Source organism: Lutra lutra, chromosome 2, assembly GCF_902655055.1.
Source record: "Lutra lutra chromosome 2, mLutLut1.2, whole genome shotgun sequence".
Classification (NCBI taxonomy): Eukaryota; Metazoa; Chordata; class Mammalia; order Carnivora; family Mustelidae; genus Lutra; species Lutra lutra.
In genome coordinates this window covers 144,095,272-144,108,301 of record NC_062279.1, presented here as the reverse complement: position 1 = coordinate 144,108,301, position 13,030 = coordinate 144,095,272, and the positions used below count along the sequence as shown (strand labels likewise).

General features: G+C 57.0%; 1 protein-coding gene across 4 annotated transcripts in view; it reads left to right on the top strand.

The window, feature by feature from the left end:
• The window catches only part of SORCS2 (sortilin related VPS10 domain containing receptor 2), a 420,986-nt gene that overhangs the window by 377,234 nt on the left and 30,722 nt on the right, over positions 1-13,030 (top strand). For all 4 annotated transcript variants that reach the window (XM_047718782.1, XM_047718783.1, XM_047718784.1 and 1 more), the window contains exons 10-12: positions 3,259-3,405; positions 7,621-7,723; positions 11,397-11,473. In XM_047718782.1, the coding sequence (XP_047574738.1) occupies positions 3,259-3,405; positions 7,621-7,723; positions 11,397-11,473 (327 nt within the window). The remainder of the gene's footprint in view (positions 1-3,258; positions 3,406-7,620; positions 7,724-11,396; positions 11,474-13,030) is intronic.

Sequence of the window (13,030 nt, the reverse complement as noted above, 5' to 3'; positions counted from 1 at the left end):
TGCTTGGCCCATTTCTGGGTCAGGAGCCTAAAGCTCAGAAAAGGTAAGCGACCTGCCTGGATAGACCCAGGAAATCAAGCAAGGAAACCAGAACCAGCCCAGGCCTGTCCCCACCGAGCTTGGTTCCAGACTCTTAGCCAGCCCTCCCCAGCTCTGTCCTTCACCTTTACGCTCTCCCCTCAGGCCTTGCCTTCAGGGATCCCCCGCCTGTGGGAACCTCAGCAAGTGCCCTGATCACAGTGGGTGCTGGGGTGTTTGTGGGTGCATGGGTGAGAGCGGAGTCTGGGGCAGACAGCGAGGCTCATCAGCATAGGAGGCAGCCTCCCGGAGAGACCCAGGACTCTAGGCTTTGCCTCCAAGCTGTTCACAAGCAGCAGGGAACCATTTTCTCCAAAAAAGTAATGAATGTTACCATTTGTTTACAACGAGAGCTGATGGTCAGGATTCACTTCTCTGCTGGAGGACCCAGAGGACACAGTGAACGGTAATCGCCCAGCCCAGGGTGGGAGTCAGGCAGTGCTTCCTGGAGGAGGGGGCGCAGACCGAGTCGAGGCGGAGCAGGAATTAGCCAGCTGGGGAACCAGGGAACATCTGTGGACAAAGACCACGAAGGAAGAGGACACGAGGAACCAGAAGCCGCGTGCCAAGGGGACACCTGCTGCCCACCCACTGGGTGTGCTCCCAGGAGACGTCTCTTCTCTGAAATCCAGCTCACAGGGGTCATGGGTGGTGGTTACAAGCACAACTCTGGAGATACACTGCTTGTGTTCAATTCCCAGTTCTGGTATGTGTTTGCTGTGTGACCTTGGGCAGGTGACTTAACATCTCTGTGCTCCAGTTTCCCCATTGAGAAATGAGGATGGCAGTAGTGCTTTCCCCAGGACTTCCATGCAGTTTCAAGGACATAGTTCTCCTCAAACATGGAGACCAGCATCTGGTGCGAGTCAGTGCTTGGCCTGCGCCCCACGGCTTTCCCAGTCCCTGGGGATTTGAGCTACTGTACGGGAAGGACCTGGCCCAGAATCCGGCTTGTGAGGTCCTGCACACGAACCAGTTATTGTCAGGGTAAACGTTCTTCCTATGTGTGTGTCTGGAAAGAAACACTTTGTCCCAGCCGTCCCAGGCCGATACTGCCCAGGAGGCATGGGCTGTCTGGCGCCCTAAGTTGACATCTCAGTGTGGTGCTCCCTGGGTTCACGGCAGGACGGCGGCCCTTTTTGGGTGCTCTGTGCTGGAACTCAGGTTAGGAAGGGGGTTCAGGGGACCCCACTCTTGCACTTGCCCGTGAAGAGCCCCGGCCACAGTTGTGGAGGCAGCCATTGTCAGGGGCTGAATGGGGCCCTACAGATACATGGCCATGCCCTGGAACCAGTGACCGTGACCATATCTGGAATAAGGGTCTTCACAGTTGTCATTAAGTGAAGGACCTTGGGATGAGACCACGCTGGATGGCCCCGCTGGGCCCCAGATCCAATGACAAGCATTCTTCGGGGTCAGAGGAGGAGACGCAGGCACAGGGAAGCGGCCACGTGAAGACGGGGGAAGGTGGGGAGAGGTTGGAGAGACACGGACAGAAGCCCAGGGTGTGTGGAGCTGCCAGAAGCTAGAAGAGACAAGGGAGTGTCTTCCCCGGGGACCTTGGAGTAACTCCTCCATTTTGGCCTTCTGGCCTCCAGAGGGTGAGAGAAGAGGTTCTGGTTAGTCCCCCAGTTTGTGACACTCTGCCTCAGCAGCCGCGGCCGTGAATACTGCCCCGGACAGGGCCTGTGGTGAGCATGTTGCTTTTGGGAGCTGGTCATCCTGTGTGGGAGAAAGGGCTGTGGTCCTCCACGCCCCGGGCTGTCCCCATGGGGGGACCTGCCCCAGCTTCCTGGGCAGACACCCTTCCCACCCACAGCTCTGTCCTGCATAGACGCACATGATCCGGGGCGATTAGGGTTGAAGGGGCCCGCTGTAACCAAGAGGGGTCCCGGAACGGGGGCAGACAAGGAGGATCAGAGAGACCCGTGTGATCATGGATGACAGGCCAGAAAGATGCCGCCCCACCTGCTTCGGGGCCTCCAAAAGCTGGGGAAGGCCAGGACCTGATTCTCGATTCTCATCATCTCATCATCTCATCGATTCTCATCTGGAGCCTCCAGGTCAAGCTAGCCCTGTGACCCGGGGGACACCCATGCTAGACTTCTGACCTCCAGAACGATAACCGTATTACTCCGTTACGGCAGCTGCCAGAGGCGTGTCCTCCACTTGTCCGTCTTTCCATCCATCACCTGTGTTCTCCCCACGTGGGGGGCTTGTGGTGGGCCTGTGTGCTGGGCACGGGGGAGCACTGGCCCCAGGCGCCGGGGGAGCTCCTGGATGGCCTGCCACAGAGAAGGCACTGGAGAACTGTGCATCGTGACCTTGACATAAGCAGATCCCTCAGCCTCAGACCCCGGGTAAATTCTTTGGCTCGCCAAGCCTCCATTTTCTCAGGCTCGCCTTGAAAAGCAGTGACGTGATGCCCACGCAGAAGACCCAGCTGCAGGGACACGGGACGCCACATGGACATGTCTTGGTGGTTGTGGGCCTAAGGCCCCCATGTGTGCGCAAGGAACTTGCAGGAAGAGGCCGCCTCTTTGGGATCAGGAGGCTGACCGACAGGCATTTGCTGATCTATGACCTTTCTTAACCGGCCATTCCGTAGCTGACTGTTGGCTGTCTTTGGGTCACTGCACTGGCGCTCAGGAAACCCTGACAAGGTGAACCCGAGCCCCTGGCCAGGATGGGGAGTGAGGGGGGTAAGCACCCACCTCATGTCCTCACTACTTGGCATTTCCGTGCAGGGGGCTGAGCTGAGCGAGTCTGGAGGGGAGCCCACAGCAACGGCCCAGGCCCTGTGGGTCCCGTGGAGGGAGGCAGGGGCTTGGGGGCTGTGGAGCCAGAGCTCTGGGGTGTAGACAGGGTGACTGTGACACACAGGCGTGGCAGGACCAGGGCTGTGCTCCTTGTCTGACAGCCAGCGTCTGGGTCTGGGAGGACAGTGCTGTGTCATGAGAGCACCCAGGCTTCGGGGGTCACGGTATGGGCTTCCCTGAGCCCCACTCACCTCCCGTGTGTACAGTATACACAGACAGCCTCAGCTCTGGGACTCTTGCCGGCGTGACACATGGCCCCATGGGCAGGGCTCGGAGCAAGCGGCTAGCCCGTGGTGGGAGCTCCGTGGTCAGAGGGCTCCAGACCTGTGTGTGTGTGACACTTCTTATCCTGCTGTCCCAGGTCCGAGGGGTGAAAGGGGTCTTCCTGGCCAACCAAAAGACCAATGGGAAGGTGGTGACACTTATAACCTACAACAAGGGCCGCGACTGGGATCGCCTGAGGCCCCCAAGCATGGACATGAACGGAAAGCCCACCAACTGCGAGCCTGTAAGTGCCTCTCCCATCCCACGCCTTCCCTGGGGTAGGGCCATCTGGAAGGGCTGTGTGAGAGCCGGGGGCTGCAGACATCTCCCGGCATGGCAGAGGCTCCTGTGAAAACCCCTGCTTTACAGAAGGGTCCCCTGGGGCTCAGAGAGGGAAAGCGTGTCAGTCAGCATGGGCACAGTGTTGCTGCGTAACAGACTGACAATCCCAGGTCTGGGCTGGGTTCCTCACCAATGTGGGGGTTGGCCAATGTCAGAGGGGGTCTGCTCCCTATATCTGGCCTCTTCTTCGTCCTTCTGGGGCCAGCCCTGGCTCCCTCTCGTGGTGATGGCAGAGGGCCAAGAGGGCGAGCACAAGCAGACAAGCAAGCGGCAAGCCTCTGTTAAACCTGCTGAATCCAAGGGCCTGCAGGGAGGACCAGGAAGTGCACTCTGCCTGTGTGTGTGTGCGCATGTGTGCCTGTGTGTGGGGGCGGGGGAAGGGACTGAGATAAGCCGCCAACCCGGGCCACAGCCCAAATGCTCTGAGCTCCAGGCAGGTCCTACTATCCCCATGGGACCTCTCATAGGAACACCGGTAGAGGCAGCCCCAGTACATTTACTGCCCTGGGGAGCTTGGCCCCTGGGAGGTGTGGATGGTAGGCAGGCCTGTGTCTGTGAGGACGGCAAGAGGGAGCACCAAGAACCCTGGCTTGAGGCAGGCTGCTCATGGACCCGCCTCTCCTTGCTCCACGGGGAGCTCACCACCAGCACCAGCACCTGGCCTTCCCCCACAGGGGACCACTCTGAGTGGGGTCCAGTGTTAGAGCTGCATAGAGCAATCAGGCAGGGGAGCACTCATCCCTTCCCATTTGGACTGCCCTTCTTCCCATGCTGTCTTGTAGCCTGGAATGCCTTTTCCTTTTTCCTTCATCCAGCAGACTCCTATTGATGCCTGAAAACCTTGCCCAGATAGCCCCTCCGCTGAAAAACCTACGCTGGGCATACTTGCTTCTCTTTTTTCCACTGACCTTGACTATAAGTTCCTTTGCAAGTAGGGACCATGCTCTGGGGATGCCTGAGCCCAACCATGTCTCTGTCTCCACAGAAAGAACAGTGTCTGTTTTATAGGGATATTCATTCAACAAAGCTATATGGGTAGCTACTGTGTGTGAGGCTCTGCTCTGGGTGTTGGGAATACATTAGCACGCCCAACCCTGCCCTCCCGGGATCCTGCCTGGATCTCTCTGCAGGGCCTCTGGATATGGTAGGCCCCCAGCCCACCGGCCGCGGTGTGGACACAATCCAGACAGAATCAGTGCCTTCCTCCTACTCGGGGACACTGACACCCGAGAGCCCCAGGGCACCCCTGCCCCAGCCTGGCAGGGACCGCCCTCGCTCCATGAGCCCAGGCCTGGGCTGCCCCTTACCCCCCACCCTGGGACCTGCGCCCAGCCTCGGCATGAGCCCCTCCCGCTGAGACCCAGCGGGGTGGCGGCGGGGGTAGGGGGAGGTGGGGAGTCGCACCTGTCAGCCTGTGGGAAGAAGTACTTATCTCCCGCTTGTATAAAGTCTGCGGAGAACAGGAGTGCTAGGAAGGGCTCAATTCTGTATCGTCCTCAGCCAAGTTAAGCCATATTAATCTGTCAAAGCAAGTTTTTTTTGCTAAGAATAGATTCTTGTCTGCAATTATGCAGCTCAGCGAGGAGATAACGTTCCTGAGATCCATGTCCTCGCTTTAAAATAACACAAGTGGGAGCCGGCTGGTGGGGCGTGCGGTGCCATCAGCTTGTGGAGAACCCGGGGACCTCCAGGCAAGAGAGGATGGGGTCTAGGCCCGGCCACTTGCCTGGGTTTCTTGTCTGTGTCCTCCACGCGTCCTCTGCAGGAACGGAGGGTTCGCTTCTCCGATAAGAGGTTCCCGTTTACTACAGAACATGGAAATGTATAAACAGGGAGAGAAGGTGCGGGCGTCCCTGGGTCACCCGGAAATAACCGTAATCGGGTAGATTCCTGACCACCCTTCAGTTTCTGTGTGCTGGAAGGGTCATCGCAGGGACCCTGACACACGTGTGATGTGTCTTCCATCTTCCTCTGAACTCTGGGCCAGCGGTACCTTCCCGGGCCACGGCCTGGCTCTCCACGGGGGCAGATGTCCTCCCGGGCACGGGGCCTCATGATGTGGATGAGGGTCAGGACCGGATCTGTTTCAGGGGCATGAATCCTCTTCGGAAGTGGTTTGAGTCTGTTGACATCTTAATTCAGAATGAAAACCCATTCGCTCTGCAGCCGTTCTCAGATGCAGGCTGTCAGGAAGGGGCCAAGAAGGGGGTGCTGGGGGCATTGTGGGCCTCTCTTGTGTGCCCTGCCTCACACCCACCCCCCCCCCCCAACAAGCCCGGCAGGGATCCGGGCCCACCCCTCTCAGGACAGAACTTTCAGCTGTGACACCAGCCTCCTCTGGGGGCTCCCACTTTGGCCCCTCTCTGACTGCCCTCACCTGACTGCAGGGGGCCTCAGTGCCCTGGGCTCAGCCCCCCTCGTTCTGCCTCACCCTGCCTGCCCCCTCCCAGTCCTCCAGCGGCTCAGATCCTAAGGCCTGTGTCGAGCTATCAGACGCTAGCAGGCCACCCCAGCAGCCCCAGGACTGGCTGGAAAACACTTGGCCAGCAGGCCCTCTGTGGCTCCAAAGGGGATCCCAGCTCTGCCCGCACCTACCAGTGTCCTACAGGCCACAACTGACCATATGGGATCCTGAGGAGGTTCTACCTCTGGCCCAAACAAGTGCCTGGGGCTGGACAGCCCCCCAGCAGGCGGGGAGGGGAGGGGCCAGGATCTACAAGACAGGCCACTCTGCTGTGCTCTGCTCGCTATGCACACAGGGATACCAAGCACATAGCCCCTCAGGGGACATGGAAAACTGGTGGCAGTCCCAAGAGGACAGCCCAGGAGCTCAGGCTGCTCCAGGCCCCAACTGGCCCACCAGGAAGCCAGGGCAGCAAGACAGGGCTGGGCCACTTCCCTTTTCTGCCTCGTTCCTGGCGAGGCTCCTTTATCTTTAGCCAGCTGTGCCCACAGAGGTCACAGGTATTGGGGTACCCGTGCATGGGAGCCGGCTGTGCCCACAGGTCACGGGTGCCCCATCCCCTGGGAGCTGGCCCTGCCCACAGAGGTCATAGGAATCTCCCTGCCTGTTAGTATTTAAGTGGGGAGGGGAAGAGAACTGAATGGTCTCACCACAGATACTCATCAATCTGCTCTTCGGTCGTAAGAAGTCAGGAGAAAACCCAAACAAAGTCGTACCCCACAGGTTTGTGGAGAGAGTTTGTCCTGGTGGATCCAAGTGCTCCTGGACTGGGCACAGGGCTCCCCTCTGTGGACTCAGTGACTCTAAGCTCCCCTGCAACAGGGGCTCCCCTATCCCACACCCACCCACCCCATAACCCCCACCCATGTCCCCCAACTACACCCTCCCACCCACCCACCCACCCCCCAACCCTATGACCCCTACCCATGTCCCCCACTCTACATCCCTGAACCCCATGCCCAGCCACCTCCTGACCCCCCACGCCCCACCCCTAACCGGCACTAGTCTGCTTCTTGTCTTCACAGAGACTAGACTGGGCCCTGGGGCCACCACTTGATGCCATCAGTTCTGGGTCTATGTCCAGTTTATTAAATAGTTTTGCTTTTCCCTTGGCACCATCTAAAATGTGCTCTGTCCATGGGCCAGGAGACCATATCATGAAACACAGAAGGAAGGCGAGAGGCATCTGTCAGATAGACATCAGCAGATGGCAGAACGTGGGTCCTGACTGCGGGTATGCAGGGTTGCCTCCGAGCCCTCGGCGGTGTGTGCAGTGGGTGCCTCTGCCTTCCAGTTGCCACGAGGAGATCAAGGCCCAGAGGTGCCCCTAGAATCAGCAGCATCTCCGAGTTAAAAGCTGGCTCTCTGGGTGCTTGGTGCCATGGTGTTTCTCAACTGGAGAATGTCCATACATGTTGGGCATGCTCTCCCGTGCTGGGGAAACCCTCCCTCAGAGAAGCCTGGCTAGCTTCATCCACAACTGGTCCCCCTGGGCCCAATGGTCTCCACTCTGCGGTCAACTCCAGAGCCTCCATCCCCTCCTCCGATGGGCTCCTGGCCCTGCCTTCCCACCCGAAATGCCTCAGTCCTACCTTTTCTACACGTCTCCCACCCGAGTGCTGACCTTGGCCCCCTTTCTCCCTACCCCTGCAGCCGGACTGCCACCTCCACCTGCACCTGCGATGGGCAGACAACCCCTACGTGTCGGGCACTGTGCACACCAAAGACACTGCTCCGGGCCTCATCATGGGTGCAGGTAGGTGCTACCATCAATGCCTTCGGGAAGCTCTGTCCTCAAGGAGAAAACTGCATGGTCATGGGCCTGGGACCTTGCTGTGTCGACTGGAGAGGGTAGGGGTGCAACATCTCCAGGGAGCTCAACAATCATGGTACACTCCGAGGGATGAATATATGGCCCACAGTGGGCATGTGATACATGTTGCTGTGTGGGAAGTTGGATGGAAGTTGGAGGGATGGGTGGATGGTTGGACATACGGATGGATGTATGGATGTATGGAGTTTGGATGGATGTTTGGATGGATGGATGGGTGGATGGATGGGTGGATGGGTGTATGTATGTATGTATGTATGGATGGATGGATGGATAGATGGTTGGATGGACGGATGGTGGGATGGATGGATGGATAGGTGGGATGGATGGGTGGATGGATGGTTGGATGGGTGGATGGATGGGTGGATGGATAGTTATTTCGACAAAGAATGATGGGCAGGGATGAACGGTGGAGGACAGGTGAAGGGATGGGCAGAAAGAGTGGACAGTTGGATGACCAGGTAGAGGGATGGATCACACAATGGTGAATGGGTCAAATGAGTGATGGATGGATGGGAGAATGATTTGAGTCATGGCTGACATGTATTGATTCCTGAAGAAGGTTCTAGTTTAGTCAAGGAGAGAGACACATACAGCTAGCATGAGGAAAAAATAAATCAAAGCAAAGTCGTGCCTGTGGCTGTCATCGTGGGTAAACTAGAGCCTCTGTATGTGTGCACAGATAGGACATGAGCTAAAATTATGTTTGACTTCAGAGAATCTTTCAAAATTAAAAGCATGTGTTTTCAAAACAAATTGCTAGTTAGTGGCTGGTATCTTTCTTTCCGTGTTGTGTTCAAGGTTAAGGGTTGTCCTGCACCCAGCCCTAAGACAGTCCCCACCTGCTCCCTCTGCTTAGATGCGGGTAGGAGCACTCGGGCCACTGATGGGATGGAAGGGAGGACAAGACGTTGTTGTGACCGGGCCTTTCCTCCGTCCAGGCACTGAGCTCCTAATCACTGCACCAACCCTGAGAGCTTTGCCCCTCTCTTTACAGGAGAGCAGGTGGGAGCTGGGGGAGAGGGATTCCCTGCCCCACCTGCAAGGTGTCACTCAGGAAGCCCGAAATCCAACCCAGGCTCCCAGGGGAGGGGACACCCTAGGGCGCTCCTGCCTCTCAGCCCCTCAAAGTCACTATCCCGATGGTCTGAATGCCCAGATTCTTAACTAAAACGGCAAATGCACAATTTTAAATGTTTCTGTCACCCAAAGTCCTTACAAACCCAGAATGAGCTTCCTGGCTGTCCAAGCAAGCCTCACGGATCTGGAGGGGGTCACTCGCCACGCTCAGTCTCATGGAGGCTGTGGAGCCCAGCTGACCTGCCAGGCCCTACAGAGAGGAGGCAAGCCCATGGCAGCCTCCCCGCTTCTCCTTTAGTCACATCCTTGCCCCACACCTGGGGCTCAGTTTCCCCATCTGTAAAATGAGGGCACCGCCTCCGTGTTGCTCAGGCCCTTCTGCTCTGACAGCCTGGGGACACATTCTGTGGATTTCCCTTTATTTTCCCCCAGTGCCTGTTGGGTGACTGGCAGCCTGACAGCTCTGGTAGACGGAGCAAGGAAAACAGATAGCGTCCCTTAGAAGACAGACATCTGCACCACAAAATCACAGGAGCTCGCCTGCTGAGTCTTGTTGACACCGCGACATTCGCCGCGCAGCTCCGTGTGCCATGTGTGCATCCCGGCGTGTCTGCTGGCATCTGCCGTGCTGCGGAGACAAAGGGCAGCCCTCATTCCTTCCCACCCCCATTATTCCATTCATTCATTCATTCAGCTTGCTCCTTTCACTCATTCTCGGCCATCTCTCAGCACCGTAGGTTTGCCAGGCAGGGAGAGGGGACCTGGTTCAGCACCCGCCCCTCCACCCCCACTTCTGCTGTGAGCCTTCCCACCTCCATGCCATTAACCTAGCCGTTCCCTCCATCTGGCACACCCTTTCCTTCTCTCTTGGCCAGCACGTATTTGTCTCTCCAGGCACAACTTGGAGGTCACTCCCTGCGGGAGTTTCCTCTTGATGGCCTCCCTTCCTGGGCCCATTAGCTGTTCCCTGTCTGCTGTCACAATTCCATGGGCTTCCAGATATCCTGGCTCTGTGTGCAATTGCATGGCATACTTCTTTCCCAGCTGGTTTGAGAGCTCTCTAGGAGCTGGGGCTATGGTTTATTCAGTTCAGACCCCTGTGGCTCAGCACAGGGGCTGGACAGAGAGCAGGTGCTCAGCAAATGGTGTTGAACAAATGCAGGCATGGGCGAGTGGGTGGGATTGATGAAGAAGAGAAGTGTGGGGATGGAGGGATGACGGGTGGGTGGATGGATGGGTAAACTAATGAAGGATGCATTGGTGGATGATGGATGAAGAATGTATTGATGGATGATTGATGGATGGATAATGGATGGATGGGTAAATGGATGGATAGATGGTGGATGGATGGATGGATGGATGCTGACTGGATGGATGGATGGTTGGATGGGTGGATGGATGATGGATGGATGGATGGATAGATGATGAATGGATGGAAGGGTGGATGGGCAGATGATGGATAGATAGATGGGTGGGTGGATAATGGATGGATAATGGATAGATGGATGGTTAGATAATGGATGAATGGATGGATGAATGATTGGATGGATGGACACGTTGGTGGTTGGTTGGACTTCAGCTAATATGACAGGCACAGAAACTGTCACTCTGCTTAGAACTCATATTCACTCATCTCTTTGAGGACAATCCATCTCCTTTGGAACCTTCCAAAGACATACAAACTCAACTCTGGATAAGATGCTCCTGAGAGTACCCCATAAACAATGCAGCAAATGGCCAGTGATGTACAGGTCATGCAGGACAGAGGCCTCTGGGGCTCTAGGCTAGGATCCAAAAGGGCTTCAGTGTCCTTATTTGTAGGCTGGGATTGGCTTGGCCACTGAGTTGGGCATCTTCCCACTCTGGTACCACCCCAGGATTTGAATCTGAGTCTAGAGAGTGGCCTTGAGGGTGGTGACCCATCAGCCAGCCTAGTACTGGGCTTAAGTGAACCATGGATAGATGGTTTGGTGCCCACCTCACATTCCTCCAAATATCACTGAACATATTTAATGAGTAATTCCTTGGTGCTTAGCCTGCCTCTCACCTGTACGTCTCATGGTCTACCTCACCCCGCCGCCCCAGGGAGCTGGCTCCAAATGCAAATCCAGCTGTGTCCTGACCCAGTGTGAAGGCTATCAGGGGCCGCCACGACCCCACACCAGCCCACCTGGAGCACGTCCTCTTTGCTACTCCCCGATCGGCCCTCCACAGTTGTTTTTGAACCCCTCACTCCCCGTGGACCTCTGAAGCACAGCCCAGCCCGACACTGGCTTTCCTTGCAATGTTAATCCTTCCTTGCACAGACTGGGATGCAGGCCCCAAGCCCAGTGGTTCCACAGGCTAGTCAGCATACGAAGAATGCAGGGAGGGCATGTGCACGAGCAGCTTGGGTGTGAGAGATGTAGACCTAGCACACACTCGACTCTCACGTGGGCCTTTGTCTGGGCACAGACCTCAGTGAGGCCAAGAGTGGGCTGGTCCTAACGGCAACCCTGTCCCTGTTCTTCCGGACCAGGTAACCTGGGCTCCCAGCTGGTGGAATATAAAGAAGAAATGTACATCACGTCGGACTGTGGCCATACCTGGAGACAGGTAAGGAGGCTGGGTACCTGGCGCCCGCCACACACACTTTCTGCCGAGAACCCCTGCTGATGCATCCGATCTGTGGTTTCCCTGCCCCCCTGCCCCAGACGTGTCCCAAGACATGAGTCTTCAGCCTGCAGCCAGCCTGCCCAGCTGGACAGGGAGCTCCTCATAACAGGTGTTCATGTCTGCTGCATAAGCCCCTGCTGGGGAGTTAGGGATCTGACACGCATCCTCGATCGCTCAGACCCGTTTCCATCAGGCTCTAAGCAATGGGAGTAAATGCCGGGCCCGGGGGGTCCTGGCACATGCCACATAGGGCCTTGGAGGCTGGGGCTGACCTCTCCTGGGAGCCTAGAGGCGAGGAAGCAGGGGCCAGTGGTGCTCCCCAGGTTCCCATCAGGGGCAGCTATTGGGGGAGAGCAGAGATGTGGAAGAGAAGGAGAATCTGGGGGAGAGGCTGGCTCTGGGGCCCTTGCTGAGTCTGGGTTGGGGGGCCTGGGAGGCATCTGGGGGGTGATTCGAGGTCAAGGCAGGGTCTGAGAAGAGCAACAAAGCAGGGAAGCTGCTAGCCACGAAGGTACCCTGTTTACCTGCAGCCTGGGTGTAAGGCCCTGACATTTTTAATAATATGCAAGAAACCAGGAATTCTGAAAAGGGCACAAGAGACTTACTGTGCTAGAATGTTTCTATTTCACGAAAGCTCGTGAAAGATGCCTAAACTTCCTGAAAGGGCACCATCCATCCATTTATTAAAGAAACGTGCCCCCTGTTAGATGGAGGAGGCCAGGTGAAACAGACAAGGTGTCTGAATATTTGAGAAAACGAGGGGAAGATGTTCACAGTGGCCCCTATTGTTCTGCCATTTGCTGGCATTCCATGCTCTGGGAGTGTGGGGATTGGTTGGGGCAGAGCGGTGGCCTGACCTCCGTGGGTGGGGGCAGGGGTGCCGGAGCCCGGGGAGAGGAGAGGTGCTCCGTGGGTTTTGGAGCTGGGGCGGGGGGGAGGGGTGGCAGAGGACGGGCTGGGATGGTCACCCAAGGCAGGACAGCGTACTGGGCGCACGCAGACTATGAAGGATGTAATAACACAGGTCTGAGAGGAGAGCTTTCAGAATATGAATTACAGATGACTGCGTGTATACTGCTCAATGGACATAAGCTTTGAAAACACGAGTTTCCTAGAATGATAAAAAACAAAACAAAACAACAACAACAACAAACAAACAAACCAGAAGACATTCAGAAGCCCAGGGGGTAGGGAGTGGGGAGAAATGGGGACGGGAGGCCCCCTGCTCCTGGGCCCTGCTGCCGGGGGCTGATGAGCCACAGAACGACCCCATTGGTTGGGGGTCAGACCCCCGTGCCCCCTCTTGCAGAGTCCCAGGCTTATGGGAGTGGAGTCGCTCTGGGGGGGTGTCCAGGGGTAGCTTGGAGACCCCCCATCTTTGGGGTGAGGGGACATGGTCAATGCTGTCTGTCCTCTGGGGAGGAGCCCCCAGCCGCTTGCACACAGAGTTGCACCAGCGGGTATGAGGCCTGGGCCCGGGGTAGAAGCTGCTCCTGC